This window comes from Atractosteus spatula, chromosome 19 (assembly GCF_055471065.1).
Source record: "Atractosteus spatula isolate fAtrSpa1 chromosome 19, fAtrSpa1.hap1, whole genome shotgun sequence".
Taxonomy (NCBI): domain Eukaryota; kingdom Metazoa; phylum Chordata; class Actinopteri; order Semionotiformes; family Lepisosteidae; genus Atractosteus; species Atractosteus spatula.
The window spans coordinates 8,577,853-8,597,538 of NC_142724.1; the positions used below are offsets into that span (position 1 = coordinate 8,577,853).

General features: G+C 38.1%; 2 protein-coding genes across 3 annotated transcripts in view; one reads left to right on the forward strand and one right to left on the reverse strand.

The window, feature by feature from the left end:
- The window catches only part of LOC148818009 (uncharacterized), a 29,443-nt gene extending 23,227 nt beyond the window's left edge, over nucleotides 1-6,216 (forward strand). Inside the window, exon 3 of the mRNA XM_088937346.1 lies at nucleotides 4,087-6,216. Within this exon, the coding sequence (XP_088793472.1) occupies nucleotides 4,087-4,539 (453 nt within the window). The 3' untranslated portion in view covers nucleotides 4,540-6,216. The remainder of the gene's footprint in view (nucleotides 1-4,086) is intronic.
- Nucleotides 6,217-6,414: 198 nt separating this feature from the next.
- On the reverse strand, nucleotides 6,415-18,025 carry irf10 (interferon regulatory factor 10). 2 transcript variants are annotated; one of them, XM_088937646.1, is made up of 9 exons: nucleotides 17,902-18,025; nucleotides 15,052-15,225; nucleotides 13,718-13,907; nucleotides 13,202-13,281; nucleotides 12,557-12,680; nucleotides 11,413-11,532; nucleotides 10,321-10,707; nucleotides 9,211-9,329; nucleotides 6,415-7,748 (listed from the first exon to the last, which is right to left on the reverse strand). In XM_088937646.1, exons 1-9 carry the CDS (start codon nucleotides 17,959-17,961, stop codon nucleotides 7,614-7,616), a joined length of 1,389 nt encoding a protein of 462 aa, XP_088793772.1. In that variant the 5' UTR covers nucleotides 17,962-18,025; the 3' UTR covers nucleotides 6,415-7,613. The 2 variants fall into 2 exon arrangements, with proteins under 2 accessions (XP_088793772.1, XP_088793771.1); XM_088937645.1 differs by lacking the exon at nucleotides 17,902-18,025 and adding an exon at nucleotides 15,585-15,755.
- Between the last annotated feature and the right edge of the window lie 1,661 nt (nucleotides 18,026-19,686).

Here is a 19,686-nt window from a genome sequence, read left to right on the forward strand (position 1 = left end):
TTGCAGTGCATTCATCCTAACAAAGTTCTAAAAAAACGTATTCCCATCAGAAAAAACACTATATATAAATATTTAATATTGAAAGGTCAGGATGTTTCCATTTTAAATTTTGAGACAGTGTTACAGTGTTATTAGTTAAAATAACATTAAGCTAAACTCAATTTAATTAGCAGATTAGCATTACTAGAAACACCTACAGAACCATCTACTGTATATAACCCTTACCGCGTTATTTACAGAATGCATCTTGTTGCCATAATGTAACTGTTAATACTTTCTGAGATTATTAAGATGTTCTTGGGTTTAATAAATACAAAATATCCACCATTTTTCATTTTGTTATTGCTGTGAATATAAGAGCTTTAGATTTAGTAGACCTGACTACTTTAGACAAGTGAATTTTATTTTGCATCACCAAAACAGCTTACAAACGTTCCCCACTTGACTTTTAGACAGGTTGAATATCCTTCTATGCAAACAAGTATCTCAAACATACAAGAACAGAATTGAGTTAAGTATAGTTTTTCACAAAAACATGTTACTTGTTAAATATATGCTTGTATATGTTGCTTCACAGTATATTCTTAAAAATATAAGACGTTATGTATGCTGTGTCTGAAAACTTTATATAGAAGCACTAGTATTATATTCTACTGGTACTGGCAAAGCCTAAACTGGGAATTTCTCTTTTAATTCCCTAATAAAAATAATTTCTAATGAAAGAAAATGTGACTGATAAGTACAGCTCCTAAGTATTTTATTTTAATAAAGTCAGTTAGGTTCTACCTTTTTAAACATATGGATATTATCAAGAACCTCTTTTTGTTTAGGAAGAATAAATGTATGGGAACTGATAGATGACAGGTGTCTCTTGTTGGTCAGGTATCTGTTGTTGGGTAATTAGGCACTAATATAATAGCTGTGAACAGCCTATTCTCTTGTTTTTCTTTGGACTCACTTTGGGGTCTGTAGTAGAAGACCCAAACAACTTTTTGTTTCAGAAAAGTAAGCATTTTGATGCTAAATGAAAAATCTCACTCTGTAATGCGTACTGGACATTCCAAAATCAACCATAAAGGCAGGGGGGAGAAACCACTTGTGTAATTACTAATCAGCCAAGAAAAACATTTCAGTTGATGGCAGGCAAATTATCAGAGATGTCAAGGAAACCCCTAAAACAACAGGCAGTGACAGTATCAAAATCCCATTTTCAGAAGACTGAGGCCGTAAATTTACTGCATTGCAGAATATGAACTCCGATCAACACCAAGAAAAAACAGTTTCAAATTTGCTCAGAAGTAACAAGAAAAGACTTTTTAGCATAGTTTTATGGACAGATGAGGTCTTATACCAAAGTAATGAGAAAGAAATTGATGAAATTTCAGAATTATCAACTTATCTATGAAACATGTCCTGAGCATGCATAGCAGCCTTGCTCGTCTTTATTGATGATTTACCCAAAGATGGTGGCATCAGAAAGAATTTTGAAGGTCACAGAAACATACTGCTTCTGTAGAAGAAAATGCTTCCATAGTTATTGGGAGGCACTTGACCATGCAGTATGACAATGACCTAAAACATGTCAATTCAACTAAGGAATTCAGCAGGAGAAACTGGAAGATATTCAATTGGCCAAGTGAATCTGGAGATCTAAATCCAATTGAGCATGCATTTTACATTGTGAAGAAGTAAACAAAATCAGAACCCCCTAAGAAAAAGAAAAAATGCATCAAAGCATCTCACACAGAGTTTTGTGAACTCAAGAAGCCACAGTTTTCATGCAGTTATTGCATCAAAGGGATGTGCAAATACTAATTTTAAATTACAATTGATTTAAAGTGAATGGGTCCCAATACTAATGGGTTGTTTGAAAACACTGTTGAGTACAAGGGATATTTTTGTTTTGATGTGCTCAACTATATGCATGGAGTTATCCAAAACTCAAACATCATATTGTTCTTCATCCACCTGTTTTCTAACTGCTTTATCCAATTCAGCGTTGTCGGGGAGCCAGAGCCTATCCCAGCAAGCAACAGGTGCAAGGCAGGATACACCCTGGATGGAACACCAGTCCATCACAGGGTACATACAGATACAAACACTCACACCAGGGCCAGGTTCCCAGAAGCCAAATAAGTATGTTTTTGAACTGTGGAAGGAACCCAGAGCATCCACCTAAAACCCACATAAACATGGGATAACACATAAACTTTGTGCTGCTGGAATCCCTGGTCTGGAACTGAACCCAGGTCTCCAGAGTTATGGCATTGTTCAACATGATATACTGATTATTCCAAACACGTTTATAGACTTTTAGTGACCAAAAATCTAATAGACAGTTGCCTCATTTTTTCTTCAGAATTAATTAGCAATTTCTAGCTTGTCTGCATCTAGATCAGATCTAGAACATTTATAAATGAAAATGTATAGTGTATTAACACCAATATTACAGATCAACAGTATATCTATCAGAACAAAATGTATGTCAGGTACACAATGATCACATTTATTCATGTCTGTTAAATGTGCTGAAAATAAGTTCTTTTTTGCAGTTTCACGAAGCCTCTGGAACTTTATTAAAGCTTCTGAAAGTCCCTTTTATTGCCACTGCACATAAAATCTGCAGAAGCCATCCAGTCAATGCCTGTAGTTATGTAGTAAGAGAATTTCTAAAATTCTGAGACTGAAAACAATCTGAGGTTATGACTGGTCCAAATGGATTGGGATCATGTGTTATGACTGGACAAAGCAACAATTGCACTCTTTGGACACGCACATACAGTAAATGTGTCAAAATGATTTCCATGCCCTCTATGAGCAAAGGGGAAAGTGTTTTGGAACCGTTTTGTGTTTTGATTCTCTAGTATTGGTTGTCCTTGCTAGAATCATGACAAATGGATGCTACAGCACCACAGGGTATTTGAGCCCCAATCCTTGCATTTTCTGTTGAGAGGACAAGCTTGGTCACAAAAGTGCTTTCGAACACATTAACCACTCAAAGCACATAGCAAAAATGGAAGCTTCAGACTTCCGTCCCATAGGGGATTTGCAGTATAAACTGAAGCAGTCTGCAAACATAAGCCATGCTGCTCCATGGAGGAGAAATTACAAATGCCCATTGCTAAGAGCCTAAACTCTTTGTATGGTTAGACTAAAGGATGCACCAGTTCTCAAAGCCAAGGGAGGCTGCATGAAAAACCAAGTGGCTGGATGTGAAATCTGACCATTATGCATTGGTAGGAGATACCTTAACCCATTGACAAATCCTTCATGCAGTGAAAATTACATTCAAAGCTGTGCATAACAACACGGTATATAACACACTACAATTAGTGGATTACTTTTTTTCTTATGTGCCATTCATGAACCTACGCCAGTTGGATTTGGGCAGCAGTCTTGCTATTTGTTCACTGCTGGTCTTTAGATTATCTCTAAACGATTCATCCACAGCTCTAGCGTGAATGTGCGCATCGTCTGGGAATGGCAATATAGTCACTTTGTGGTGCTGAAAAAAGGGAGGCTTTTAATATAGAAAGTGTCTTTACAGAAAGGACAGAGAAGTGGAACCTTGAGTACAACTTTCACCTGTCTGAAAAATAATTTAAACTCCTCTTATTCTTTCTTCTCATCAATTAAAATCATTTTTTAAACTCTTTGTAAATACCTCTATATAAGATCTCCTCAAACATCAAAGAAATAACAAATTATGAAAATATTCTGTATTCACTATTTTTTTCTTTTATTTGGGTGGGGTATTCAGCAGTAGCTTTGATAACCTGTAAAATTTTTGTAACCTTTGTAGCCTTTGTAAGCCTTTTATGCCTTTCTAACCTAAGCAAGGTTGGGCCCTGCTGATTTTGGCCTACTGAAGAATTTTTTTCTCAATACAATTAGTGAAGTGGGTTTATCCACATGATCAGCTGCATAGTGGGGTCAACTGGTGCAGAATGGTTGCAATGCGCCACTCAAGTGAGTGTTGCACTTCATTCATGGATGAAGTAGAACGCCTCCTATATGTCCTACAATGACAAAACACCAATAGACACAAGCAGTTAATGTTTCTCTTGTGTTTTTTTTTTCTTCCAGGAGTTGCTGAAAGTCTTAGTTGAATATCCATTCTTTGTCCGCAATCAAGGCTGGTCTTCCTGTTGCCCACAGAGAACACTCCAGCTCTATGGACTTTCCTGTCATCAGATCATGGTTGGAGATGTCTGCCTCGTGCTCACACCTGCACCCACACCCACACCTGTGCCATCCACAGACCATCAGGGCCAGACCAGTGAGAAGAACTTTGTCGTTCCGCCAAGCCGCCAGACAGACACTGCCCCACAGACCAGCACAGGGGCTGTGGAGAGAACGTCCAGGTCTGGAAATATGCCCCCTTCTTCTTCTACCTTGAGACTGACCACTGAGGACACAGTGACGTCGGACAAGCGTCAACAAAGCAGGAAAAGGCGATGGTCGGCCCCAGAGTTTGTTGAAGCTCACAGGACCCCTGTAGATTTACCTCACAGTTCCAAACACAGAAAGCAGCAGTAGCAATCAAGTACTGCCAAAGAACTGCCTCTTAAATGAGTGCTGTTGACTGTTCATTTCAAGAAGAAAAAGGATGTTCTCAGGATTCAAGGTTGCAAGCAGCTCTATTCAGACAGAAGCAAGTAAAATTGTATAATCTTTTTTTTTTTGCTCTGTAACAACAAGGGAACCAGATGCATCGTGTTTTTGTTTTACCTGGGGAGTGTCTGGAATCAGAAGGGAAATTCTTTAAAGAAAGCGGAGACATTTGCTAATACAATCAAACTAATTAATGTGTGTGTTTCCATTTTTCCCCATAAATCACTGTCTCTTGCCCATAAAAATAGTTTACTGCAGGATTTTTCATTTTTGTTAACCTAAACTCAGTGATCCCTTTTTTAAGAAAAATAGTATAAACACAATATGCAGATCTAAATAATGATGTCCAATTGACAAACTGTTTCATTTATATGGAAAAGATGTAAATTGAATCCAGCAGACATTATTAATGAATTTGTCAAGCTTTTTCACTTTGTCCAATATCCTGCTTCACTAAGCATTATCCTCCAATTTGTTCTTAACATTTTTTCAGAAAGAATTACAAAACAACACTAATGGAAGTTATGTAACAGACGGGCACAGTTCATATGGATTATTCTGAGTTGCTCTGTGCAAAAGTCATTCCTAACTTGCTTTCTGGCATTCATTAGTGTTTCTACTACATGTATTGAGATATATGGTGCTATTAACATGTTGGAACACAATGCTTTGTGAATTTCTGCCCATGTTCGTTTGTGTTTGTGTATGTGTTAAAATGCAGGGAAAACAACAAAATCATTTAGATACGGGTATCCCTTATCCACCCAACTCTTTTAGTTTTTTGACTGAGAAAAGGTTTTTTTTGTTTTATTTTCAAATGTTACAGCTATAAAATTGTATTTTTTAAATATTGGATCTGTAAAACATTGTTGGTTAGAAATAAAGAAAAGCTTTATAGATTTATAAGCATACAGGGCTGTTTTTGGCACTCAAAATTTGACGTTTTGGCTCAAAACATTTGCATTTACTTTTTATCATTCAACAACTGAGAGTAGATGATGTGCTTTGGTGTCATTAATTAAGTTGTCGTAAAAGGTGTCTTGGCAGCATTTTAAGAAGACTTAATTACTATATTGTGGTAAATGTGCAACAACAGAAGTTTTCAATCAAGCTCTGGAGCAGAAGGACTTGTAAGGAATGTATAACAGTAAGGAATGTATAAGGGAATGAAAATGGAAATGCTTACCATGAACTGATTTCAATGCCACCTGAAATTCGTGAACTGCAAAAAGAGATTAAGATCTGCAGAAGATTAGGAAAAAATCTGAAGTTCTTCCTTGCAGCTCTTATGTGCTGTAAACAAATAGCCAAGGTGAGCTCCATTCTTGGAATAATACAGGTGCCACATGCCAATGTTATCTTTTGTTATTTTCCACAACAAAACCATATACAGGTCAATACCGATGTAGTGTATGTAGTGTAAGCCACTCCCTAATCCCTGTTTCCTACACACCACTACCTTAATTCTTTTCAGATAAGTATGTCAATGGGTTCATTAAAGTTCGGATATCCCTATGGTTAAGCCATTCTGGTACGGCTGTGGTGGTCTATCCCAGATCTGACTAAGTCTCCCTTCTCAATAAACAAAGCAGCTGAATGACTGTGGAAGTCTGCTATTTTTACCAAGGCTGATGCACAGTCCATAGTGTTTGGTTTATGTAAAGCGCTTTGAGTGGAGTGTCCAGAAAGTGTAAGCAATTCTTAATTATTATTATAAATTAGAATAAAAAACTTTGAGTAGAAAGCATAAGCTTCAAGGTTATTTTTAGTTGAATGGCTAACAGAAACACCTAAATTTCATTTCTTACAAACATGTATTTTTTAATTACAAGTATTTCCGAGGCTATAAAGAAATCGAATGCAAAACATTTGATACCACAAATTTGTGAACTTACAAAAACAGTAGCTGCAATAATTCATTGGTACCACAAGAGGCCAGTATTTAGTCATAAAAAATAATACCTCTACAGTTTTTACAAAGCTGCTTTTCTGTACTCTATTTTCCATTGTAGGTGGATTCCCCTTTACCAACACCATAACAATGCATTGCTATTCACAGTGTAGTAGATTTATCTTCGCAAATTTTATGGTACATTATGTTCAAAACATAGTTTCAAATATTCATAATATTCAAATGAAGTTTCAAAACTTTTTTTTCAAAAACGTTTTTAAAAAATCCTGTGTAGAAATAAAAATGATTTAAGTAATTTTATAATTATATACCATATGATTTCTCTTTAAAAAAATAACGATCTTTAAAAAAATACTCTTAAATTAGTTTACATATATGTAAGAAGTAGATTAAATTCATTCCCACACAGATAAGAAAGGTTAGAAGAGTGATCTGGTGCAGCGTTGTTGGAAGTGCTTTTTTTTTGTGTTAGCAGCTGTGGCAAACTCACACTACTAAAGCAGTCTGAATAAGCACTGTATGTTCATTTCCAATCAATGAGTATATACAAATATACTTTAAGACAAACATTACAATTACATTTTTCAGACTTGAATAATCTGTGTATTGATTAATTTTGACTGTTTTTACTAAAATGGTTGACATTGAACAGAACACATGCTACTGTCCAATTTTTACATTTTAAATTAGCCCCTCAGCTTCTCTAAAGAGCATCCTGCAGCCTACAGTTTGTCACGGGGTACTGACAAGGCCAGCCCATCACACTTCTGCAGAACAATCAGTGAAACACAAACCAGAAGGCAGAAGTGGAAACTATGTGGAAGTGCATTTCAAGCTCAAGGCACTTCTTCGCTGTAAAAATTTGTGAGTGTCTGGAACAAACTATCCAGTCGTGATGTTAAAGTTGATTTCAAGAAAAGTTTGAATAAGATCCTTGGATCAATTAACTACAAACAACCAAATGGGCTGGACGGCCTTTCCTTAATAACTGTCCTTATGAATGTGGAGAGAATCCGACTATGGTCTTTTCTGAGCTGTAGTGTTGTGCTGCATGGGACAGCCCCTGGTTTTCCTATGGGGGAAGTACTCATTGTTGGACCTGTTTGAGGACAGTCTGCTGGATGTTGTCCAATTTGCTCTTCAGTGGCTGGAGTCTGTGGCCTGCCTCCACCCCAGTCCTCTGGATGTTCATAAGCAGCTTTCTGCCAAACAGGGGCTCAATCTGCAAAAGAGCAAAGCACAGTTCGGCTGTATTACCATTCAGGTAAGGACACTGACTCTGTCCAATCACAGAGTCTTCTGGGAAATACCACTACATCTTTAGGCTTCCATGCACTGAAGCTACTAGACATTGAAGGAAGGTTTTTTTTTTTGTTCCCACATTTCAAACTGGTCCAGGTCAAACATGATGTAGTTGATCCAAACTTGGCAACTGCTACTGTATGTGACAAAATCTGTGATCCTGCATCAAGTAAGGTGGTGGTCTGACCCACGCACCTGAAAAACATTTCAGACGTCTGAGATATGGCCGCACCAATTGAATTAAAAACTGTAGGTTTTCTACTGACAAACTACTGTGATAATATTTATGTCCATGCTGGGTTATTGAAATCTTCTTAATGTTTAATTCATACTACAATCTGTTCCCGTTCAAAAGCTGCTTGGTCTGCTAACTGTAATCGTGGGAGGTATCATTCTAGTAACAATGCATTTAAATACGATAAGCAGGGATTCTGGTGAAAAAGAAAATGGCTGCCTGACCACCATTTCCTCCTCACATTTCAAACTTTCTCTGTTCCAAAATGGTTTATGTACAAAACTGGTAAAATAGGATTTGTTGTTTCGAAATATGACATTCTGAACATCTTTCTACGCAATGTTCTGCATAACACACTTGACCACAAATTCTTGTATTAATGGTCAAAACTGTGTACCTGAGTTGCTAGCATCAGCCTGGACACTTGTGATTGACGTGTGACAGTAATATTGCAGCTATGTCACTTCAGATAGTGGCCTGAACTTTTAAAAATCATCTTCAAGAACATTCTTTCAGAATTGCATTCAGCATCAACTTGTAGTGATATATTTCAATATCGCGATGGGGGTAATGATGTATCTGAATGTAGCCACAAACTTTCAATTCACTATTTTAAACAATTAAAATAATCTTCTTATTTTATACAAAAATAATTTTGTTTAATTATTTAGCCATGTCAAACTTGATATTTATCAAATATTGTGGAACAAATATTTATAGAATTAAAATATTGATAAATGGTATTCCTACATAACAAATGGCAGAATTGCAACCCTTATATTGATAACACATGTACGTTATCACACACCAATGTAAAACGTGTGACTAAGTGTAGCTCAGTGACAGATAACTATATTCATAGTAATTTCTGCGAGTCTTTTCTGCCCTCTGGTGGTTACTATTTAATTGACACAACTAATCATTGCAAAAAAGGTAACACTTCTTGCCTGGTCAGCATACCAGACATCTTTTTTTTTATCATGCTTCGTTCCTGCCTCCTACTAGCATTTAAATCAAAGTGTTTAAATTAGTCAGCTTCACTCCAAGAACTACAGAGCAAAAAAACACACCTTTTGGTTTCTAAGTACAAAACTGGCAGCAAAAGCACCGACAGCCCTTGACCTGCTGCATCGTGGGAGTTACTTACTTGTGCCATAATGAGTTTCTTGGCTTTGCTCTGGTTTGGGTCAGGGAACTCTTCTCCGAAACACAATTCAATCTGGTAGTGTGGAAATGGACGTCCAACTCGTAGGTACTGCTGTACTTCTGTGAACAGGAGGAGAGGAGAGTTCTCAGTCAGCAGTGCTAAATGATTCAAGAGACTTTACTCCAAAGCACTCTATGCCATTTTTATGTTAATTAAATCAAACTGTTTCATACAGCACACTTTAAACATTTATCTTTCAAGTTTTTGAAAACTAATTAGTCAGTTTGTGTTAGTTTGTTTGACTTTAGTTTGTCTAGGCTTTTAAAGCAGTCCCAATTCCTCAGACTGGTTATTAAATCTCAGTAAGAATGTAAATTCATTTATGTTAATTTACAAATTTTGGATTAAGCACAAAATCACGAACTTTGTGAAAGTACTGTAAATCTCCATTGTTTTGCAAACTCACATACAATGTGAATGAATTGTGAAATGATAGAGCCCTTCCTACTCACAAGTCTTTGTAATGACTAATGTTGCTCATCATTCACCTTACAGGTTGTGCAGCAGGCATTTCACCACAGAAATGTCTCAACACGATCTGCATGCAGAGTTAACTAGTAAGTAGTGTTTGTCGGCAACACGGTGTTGAAATCGAAAGCAATATTTCTAGATTAAAAGAGATGTATTCACAAGCCTGCTTCTTCTACAATGTCATAGGGCTGCACATGTCACAGGAATTTTGTTGTCTCGTTTCTGTATTGCAGAATATGGAGCTGCACATACCTGGACATTTCCTCTATTTTTGATGTAAATTGAAGGTTTTACAAGTTACTGTGTACTTTTTACTTTTATTGCGGTGTGAAATCATCAATGCCAATGCTTTTTTAATCATGAAAGATGAATATAGCATTGCAGTTCCCCTTTAATATGAACCCATAAAACATTAATTTCCTTATTTTACACAATATAGGGTTTGTCATCACATAATGTTCTGCACAACGCTTCTAAAGCAAGGGCACTTGGCCAAAAAATAGCATGCCAGCACATGAAACAGCTTCAGAGGTTAACCCTCAGGTCCCTGGCCAGCCTTTGTGCCCTTCTTAGCCCCACCTTGAAGGAAGACTTGCATGTCCAGCAGTTTGCAGGTCTTCTCGCGCTCCAGCTTGTTGGGCAGGTTGTGGTGCTGAGCCAGGGGCCCGTCCCAGTACACGCGGCCCTGGCAGAAGCGCTTGATGAAGACCCCGTCGGGGGCCACCCACACCAGCACGCCCCTCTCCAGGTGGGGCAGCAGGCGGGCCATGGCCTCGGTGACCCGCAGGGAGGCCTGGGCGCACTGCGGGGAGGGGAAGTGCAGAAGCTCCACTGCGGAGGGGCCGTAGATGCGCTCGTTCTCCACCGGCACAGACCCATGGAGGATGCGGCAGCCCTCCGGCGTGCTGGTTGTGAAATCCTGCACCAGCTGGCCCTGGTAATACAGGCGCACTTGCAACAGGAAGTCTGTGGGGAAGCAGGCACAAAGACGTCACCCATTATCCAGACTCAGAGTGAAGTACGTCTTACCATAATGTATAGTACCAAGGCTTCATACCCACTAGTGATTACGCCTGCAGCCACTAGCGGTCCATCGAGTGCACTGTGCCAACTTCTAGGTGTTTGTGCAAATATTTTTGTTGTAAGGGATTCTGGGATAGGATTGTCAGCTCAGGCTGAATGTGAATTTAATTTGAATTTAAGAGATTTTCAGTGTAGAAGTTCTGCTTGCATAAGAGACATGTTCTTATGTGAAAGTCAGATCAGGGATTTTTATACCAAACTGAATCCATCCATTTTAGGGAGATTACTCATCTTTCCTGGAGACTCCAAGACAGTTTTCCTCTGGGACTGACTAAACACTTCCATATTTGTCATGTTGCATAAGTAATTGCTTTAAGTAGGTACACTATACTTCTCTGGGTGCATATTTGTAATTTTAAGGAAATCTAAAACATAGAATACAATATGACAACTCATATAAATATATAGAACAATAATTCAGATAAAATACTTTGATGATCAATATGGGCACACTCCACTTTAGCAAAATATTTTCAGCAGTGTTTGCAAGACATTCACTTTTATTTGTGCATGACAAATACACAGGGACGGAAGTAAGGTCTCCAAAGTCTGAGATTAAGATACATTTTACGTAAGGGATTACCTTACCTGATATCTGGAACTGCGGTGAATATGTAGGGCACACTGTGGGCTGTAAGGTAATAGGTGTTTCAGAGCCTTCAACTGCTGTCATTGTCCATGAATAAAATTTTCCCTTTACTTGTTTTGCTGCATAAAAACAACATGATTATCAGTGACACACATTCCAGGAATCTGCTGCTTGACAAAACATGATACTGCTGATGCAGGACACACAAGCTCTTTAAATTTGTCTGGTCTACAATAGCGTATGCCAGTGTAATATATATTATGTATTCATTTTTCTCCTCGCAAAAACAACAAGAGAAGCCCTTAACAAGAAGAACTCTCAGTACTTCCCAGGTGAGATACAGGGTATGTTAAAGGAAGCTCCCCTCTCCCTTACTAACTTGTTTAAACCTGTCAGAAAACAGTTAAAATGGGGGAGAACCCATTGAAGACTTTTTAATTACAAGAGGAGGTATCCTGCCTTTTGATTCACTTCCAGGCTTTGAGTTCTTTTCAGTGATAATGAAAGAAAAGTATTTTGGGATTTTTTTTTCTTTTTCAAGCATGATTTTGCATGCATCTATTCGGTGCATCCTGCAAGAACTGGATAGATTTCATACGGAAACAATTGCCTGAGAAATCAAACTGCAAGAACATGCAGTCAAGTTGTGTGATTCAGGAACACACCTTCTTTTATCTTCCATCATTAAGACTGAAACTGTGGTGGTTAAAATTAAAGGAAAAGGCAGGGAATGTCATTTTGAATTTAAACAGGTTTTATGTTCTGCAATGTTTCAACAGATATCTCACGTACAACAATGTTTTTAAAGAGGAGGATAATTGGAACTGCCTTAAACTCAGCACCTTAAGATCCTTTTGAAATCAAAGGACATGTAGAGGTTAATTCCACACTGGAAAGCAGAAAAAACACAACAATCTGTTTCAGGAGCTTCACCTCGGAATTAACCTCTACTTGTTTCCATGCAGCCCAGATGCCAATACAACCCCCTACTTGGGCCTCTTTAAAAACAAAATGCATTATTGCTACTGCGCCTCACTTCACAGTCTGCCACAATTTATTGTGGACCAGGTCATGGAGTGAACTCACGCCATCACCAGAGCTGCGCTTTAAATGGCAACAGTTCTGGAGGCGACAGTCACTCACCGCTGTCAGGAGAGGTGCTCTGGACCAGCGAGTGTGACTCCACAGAGGAAGCAGGCTGGTAATGCAAGCTGCCACCATCTGTCCTTTCTCTCCATTCCTGCTCCACCTCCATTGGGGCACTGAACTGAGGGAAGCAAACAACAGAGTCCCAGCCACGGTCAAGCACTGGTTTTCCCCATGTACTACCTACTTCACTTCATCGGATCATGCATTTACTTAGCTTTGCCAGGGTTTCCCACTGTTTGCATTACACAGTAGTTTGCCATCCTTCTTCATGCCTTTACCATTGTATCACTGTGCTTTTCCTACAGCACACCACAGTAAACTAGAGAGTTAGGCAACAAGGAGAGTGCAACAGGTTTCTTTCTAGGTGATGAAGTGGTCACAGGCAAGTCATTTCTTTTAGATAACATATTGCTTGGTCTCTAGAGTCTTTGTTAACCTATACCCTTCTTTCAACACTCTGTGGTTCTATGCACCTAAGAAGACTGTCCTTTGTGATTTTCTTGGCTAAAGACTTGAACTAATGCTTATGTCGTACGATAAATAGCTGCGGTATTTTTTCTCTGCCACTACATGGGTAGAGGTGTTTGTGGATGCAGATGGACAGACAATAGAACAATAAAAAGATGGATCAGCTATTACCTGTGAGTGCAGACTAGGGGTCACTACATGGGGCGAAGCAGTCCGACCAGTGCCAAAGATGACAGGGCTGCTTGGAGACTCTGAGAAAAGGAAAAAGTGTCAGGCACTAGTAACACAGTCAAATACACAGTACTATAATAGCTAATGTAAAATCCTGTCATATCAGACAACTCGATGTTGAGCTGGAGAATGGTGAGGATTTTAAAGCTGCTGCAGGCTAAATCATAAACCTTCAAGCCTTTACTAAATGAATGCACATGAAGGCTTAAGTAAATATACTATTCTTCTACATGTAAATTATTCAATTTTTGGTTCAATACTGAGACATGATCTTTCTTGTTGATGATGAACGGGCTATATGAGGAACCGAAAGGAGAAAAGGCAGCTCTTGACAGTTTTATTTCTGTTTTGCACAGGATATCATTATAGTTAACCAGCTCCTATTTTCTGTGCTGCCCAGCAGCTGCAATGCCAAGGCCTTTATTAACACCGCGGTGTCTCTGTCCTTCTTCCTACCTGCCCTCCTGCCACCCTCAGGCAGGATCTCGTACACTTTGTAGGGCTCAGAAATGTCCAGCTGGCTGCGCTCAGGCACCTCCTGGAAATCGGTGCTCTTATTGAGGGCACAGCGCAGCCTGGTCTTCCAGGTGGAGGGGTCCACCTTGTCCTTCCCCTCCCGGTACTTCCCCTTGTAAACTGCCCAGGCCTGCAGCACACAGAGGGGACAGCTTGTTACAGGCGGCCTCATCGTGTCCTGTGCTCAACTCCGTGGGTCACTGCGGGCTGCTGTATTTACTGACCACGTATACCTTTTATAATGTGTGATTTGCACTGACACTTATTGGATTTTTTACATTAAAAATGAACACCATCATCTTCTTCATTGTTTTTATTATTATTATTTAATAGAGACCTGGAGCATATCCCAGCAAGCAACGGGCACAAGGCAGGGTACACCCTGGATAGGACGCTAGTCCATCACACTATTATTTTATTACTTATATTATGATGATCATGATGATGAAATATTACACAAAACATGCTTGTTCTCTTTACCATAGTAAACACCAACAAAAATATGGTAGTGGGCTTCCTAGCAAAATTGATACATGCTGGTTCCATTAGAGCTGACCATATTTCACAAAAATGACTATTGTAGATCTGACATTTAGGGTAGGTCAACGTTTTCTCTGTTTATTGAATTTATTTTATGAAGTCCTGGAAAAAATGTTTCTGAATCAGGTTACCTAAAATATTTACACAGTATATACAAAATATATATATATATCACTCTTACCCTTTCACTTTCACTTTCTGGTGGATTAACTTCTAAAACCGAGAAATATTTATTTTCTGTTTTTTAATACTTTGTTTTCAGCAATCATACTTTTTCTAAATACGTTTATTAAAACATAACGTTTTCATTTTGGTTATTACGCTCCTTTCTAATTATTTATTTAATTCAAGAAGTTGTTCTAGTTTTGAAAGTGAAAAACCTTAATCCCAAATTGCATTAAACCAGACTGTTTGATAAATATGTGATAGCCCATTTGCATTGTCAGTCAAGTCAATTATGTTAATTTATTTACGATTTATTAACCTATGCGGGTGGGTTTCAAAAAGAGCGCATTCTTTAGAAAAATAATGATGTGGTTAACTGAACGCTTAAATAGAAAGTCCCCATTATAAAATAAATTTAATTTCACCACATAATCTTCGGAAATTGCTGCTCCCTTTACTTTTAATGTGTCATGCCCTTAGTTTCTTAAAAATGCAACGCAAGGAAGCACTAGTGTTTCAACACTTTGTTGGACCGAGATGTATATGTAATGAACATAAATGAAAAATACCTTAAAAAGTGCCGCGTCTTCATTCTGGTTGTAGTCTTGCTTGGCAGCGTGTTTCCAGGGGATCCTAAACATAGTTTTTTCCTGGTTTTCCCAGCTAAGCCCTGCATATTTCCCGCTGTCTATCTGAGTAATCAGCCACTCTCTCAGACGCATATTCCTGCAGTTGTCTTCCATCTCAGACGAGAAATGCAACAAAAGTTAAAATTGCAAGTTTATAACTACAATTTAACCACTTTTCTGTCTGACAGTGCACCTCAAAAAACTCCACTATGCACAATAACTCCCACTGCACGTTTGCACACGAAAAATTGTCTTCTTAAACAACGCATATAAGTGACCAAATGATAATAACAACCCCAGATAAGAACAAGCTATCCAGTTCTGAACATATTGTAAGTCTCCCCCTGAATGATGTATTTTAAATGGATGTGTAAAAGGGTCGTAAGAAATGCATCTTAAGGCTAAAACACGTCTTGAATCGAAAGTAAAAGTTTGAAAATCAAACACTTTCGGTTTCCCGTTGTTTTTTTTACCTCTGTATTTAGGTAGAGATCAACGTCTGAAGTTGGAGTACTGTATTTTAATTCCGACTGAACAGTACGAGAATATCGTAATTGTAGCATTACGTTAATTTATAAACCTGGAAATACCATTTCATTCATCTTTCGCTATGATTTTATGAAAGTTATATTTAAATTAGTTCCTGGTTACAGTATGACAACTGTATGTCAAAGGTCTGTGACACCTGCCACTGTTGAATGGCGTCTATATTCTAGCCTGATTTATTTTATTTGAAGTCAGATAGTTACTTCATGCGTGGGCGAGTGCAATTCTGTGAATATGTGCTGGGGGATTTTTCCAAAGGGACTGACAAATAGTTTTAATGTGTCTCAGTGCCGTTTTATTTTGACATGGAACATTTCTTCATCCTACGCGTCTAGGAAGCCCCCCCCCCACAACCCACCAACACCAAGCCACCACCCCCCACCCACCCGTCTGTCGTTCTTGACCTGGTCAAACTGTTGTAGATAGTAATTCACAGGCAACTGCTGAATATTTCTACAAGAAATACCTGTCTATGTAAAAAAAATAATGTCACTGTAAAGAACATACTCTTTCAAGGAAATGACACAAGAGAAGGCGAAAATTTACCCTTAAAAGGCCTTTAGTGTGGCAGTACATACAATGTAATTTCAAACCTAGCAGGTGTGTCGAAATAGGCAGGATTTCAATAATGTCCCTAGAACACTGATTTGTAATCCCTGTCGACTTAGTTAGGCCGTGATTTTAATTAAAGAGAGTACAAATGAGAAAGTAAATTGGATTCAAAGAATTTCTGCTGTATGCTGTATTGAATTCTGTGTCTGGCTCAGCAGGTTACAGTTTAACTGTTATCAATGCCAGACAGAGAGACAGGTAACACATATATAAGGAGATGAAATTAAAGATAAAGGTCGCTGTTTCATTGAATCGTCTCAATGGCTGGCTAGGGTTTTTCCCTCACCCAACCTACTGGCTGCTAGGCTGAACAGTGACTGTTGCACCCTTTATCACCACTGAATTCACCACAGATGATATTCTTGTGGAAGCCGTGTGACTTCATCAGAATTCAAGGGCACAGGGACCACACCCTGGATGGGACACCAGACCACACGTACATCCACAAACACATGAGGATATAGGACATATAATATGATTCTACAGTTAGTTTTAGCCAATAAGAAAAGGCTTCATTCTTCACAAGGATTTTAAATAATTCACGAATGTAATATAATATTTTATATACCATATCAAGCTCTTATTTGTCACTTTCTATATATTGCCAATATGCATAAAAGAAGGCTGTACAGGGCGCCTAATTCATGCCTGGACTCCTGTTTGAATGCAGGGTTCATTTGCTTTGGCAGAAAAGATCCTATCTGAGCTGTTCTTCTTTGGACTGCCTGTATCCTGCAACCTCACACATACTTGTGATTTTCAGATAAATGGGGCTCAGATCAAATAATCCATCTGAAATGTCAGCATTCTGTTTCAAAGGAAATAGAAAAAAATGAAACAGTATCTTCATCCTACAACTGACTCGTTGGCGGTGATACACTTTGACATTCTAATTATGCATCATGTTATTGTTCTGTATCTCTGTTTAATTTATTCTGAAGTGCTGAACCACATCTACACTGGATAGCCTCTAGCTCCAAAAATGTAATTTAATAATTTATTAAGTGTAATAAATATCCTTTAGTAAATTATATATCTGTTACCTCTTCTAAAGCTGTAATAGAATAATTTAACCTAGCAAGCGATGGTGTTCTAAACACTTTAGCAGTAGAAACAGCCATGCTAGCAGCAGCACAAGAAACAAAAAACTATCTTGCTGCCTGGATAGTTTTGCCAAAGAACATGGGGGTGTTCTGTGTTAAGAGAAAAACTAACAATTGAAACACATTTCTGCCATAAATGATACACAAAGTAATGCACAGAACATAGACTGAAATAAGATGCAGAGGGGTATGATAATTTAATAATGCAGACACAGAATCTTAACAGAATAAACAGATCACTTTGACTCCTTTGCTATTGCCCTCTTTGAGTAATGTCCAGCAAGTTATTTTCATTCACAAAGTACAATGTTACCAGTATAATTCATTACCTTTGACTATACTTTAAACACAGTACACTTAATGAAAATGTTCTGCCAAAAGCTAATAAAACAATTCAAACAAATTATGGCCCCTTAAATTCATGCACTGGGGAACTTTTGATCCTTCCAGAAATAAAAGCTATAAATCTGGCAGAAAAGTCTGGTCTAGTCCCATCTTGATAAAATAGATACAATAGATTTTGTGTTACCTTGCACGCCGTCTCGTTTGTCAGTTCAGCATGTGATCCTTTGGTGGAGTAAGAAGTCATAAAACACAAGGTGCTGTACGCTATAGAAGATGGGGATTTCCTAATCACACACAGGAAAACGTGTTGCTGTGGAGACCTTCTGAGAACTGAGAATGAAACACAAGCTTTCCCCCACCCCACACCTCCCCCTTACTGACATCAGTATAATGACATTAGTTTTTGCTTAAAGGCTTGTGAGCACGAAATGTATGAGCTCTCTAAAAGTTCCTCTTTCATTTGAATCTCTACATCCTCTCTAATCGACCTCTAAATTAACTCAATGTCAAGGAGAAGGCATGCACATACTGTAAATACCAGGTTAGACTCATTAGATCATAGGCCAACGGGGCCACAGCTATGATCTTGGCAAATTAATTAAATGATCATTTCATTCTAAAAGTGAGAATGCTATTACAATACATTGAGAATAATTTTATAGCACAAAGCAAAACAGATCCATGCTTGACTTGTAGGTCAGTCAGTGCCACACTCTCTAACTTCTCGAAAGCCATAGAGTTCTGGCAGACAAGTGTGCTTTGGTGATTTGCCATTTGTAATGGTTTTCCTGGTCTAGACCACAGTAGAGACATCAGAGTTGTAGAGCTTTCTCTGTCATTTTCCTGGTTATAGAACATCAGATCTGCATAGGCATAAGTCCATAAATGAAATATAGCAGTTTGGCTTATAAAAACTTTGTACAATGAAATATAGTTTTTCCTATATTATTATACTGAGTTTCCCTCTGCTAAGAGCTCCTAATGCAAAATTACAGAACTTTTACGATATTAATATAGTTTTATATTTTTCAAATGTTTTTTTTATTACTTTCTCCTGGCATTTGTAACTTCTTGTACAGTTCAATTAAACCACACACCTGTTACCTCACGGCAGTTACATCTAGTAACTAGGATGGAGTGTGAGAGCTGTAAAAGCTCCTAATTAACTCCACGCCAGATATGTCAGGTAAGAAAGGCTGTGGTCTCCATTAAGGTGGAGCTGCAGTTGTGATTAACTTCTCTTTCCATCAGTAAGACCTGAGTATTGAGTTCTAGAATGACACCATTTACAGAAACTGTACTGAGCCTTATGAATCAGTGTAATACTTCCAATAAGAGGGGAAAGCACCAGCGTTGCCTTTGACTACCATTCCTTCTCAGTATTGGATCTGTGGGCTCTTTTGCTCAGAATTCAACACCCAAATACTCACACAAGCCCCTGGGCCATCTGCCACAGGTTATTACTAATTTATCTTCAGTTTTACCATTCACAGAGAGAACTTAAGAACACACACAAAAGTGAGGAGTGAAACCGAAAGTGTTCAGATAAATAATTGGTGTACAATCCATGACACTTTCAGAACACAGTTATGTATTTCCTCTGCTGTACTGCAGGAGATTGACGACTTTCTTTTCCTCTGTAGAAACACAGGGCTCAGAAAAAGGAAATGCTATGGGCGAACTCACAGAGGCTCTCTAGATCAACTTTAAAATGTCGCCCCAGCATTCAAAATTCTCTGTAAGCAATTTTACTCTATTTAACTGAAATATATTGAGTTATTTAAACTGGAAATCATTTTGTCCTATATTACAATTTTGGCTTATTGTGGAGATATCTTAATAATTCATTTGTTTTTAATTTTAATGGCAATGTAATGTTGTTTAGATATCCTGGCTGGTCTCTCAACTATTATTGCTAAATTAACAACTACAATCCAGCCAGTATAGACCACTGCCATTACTAAATTGC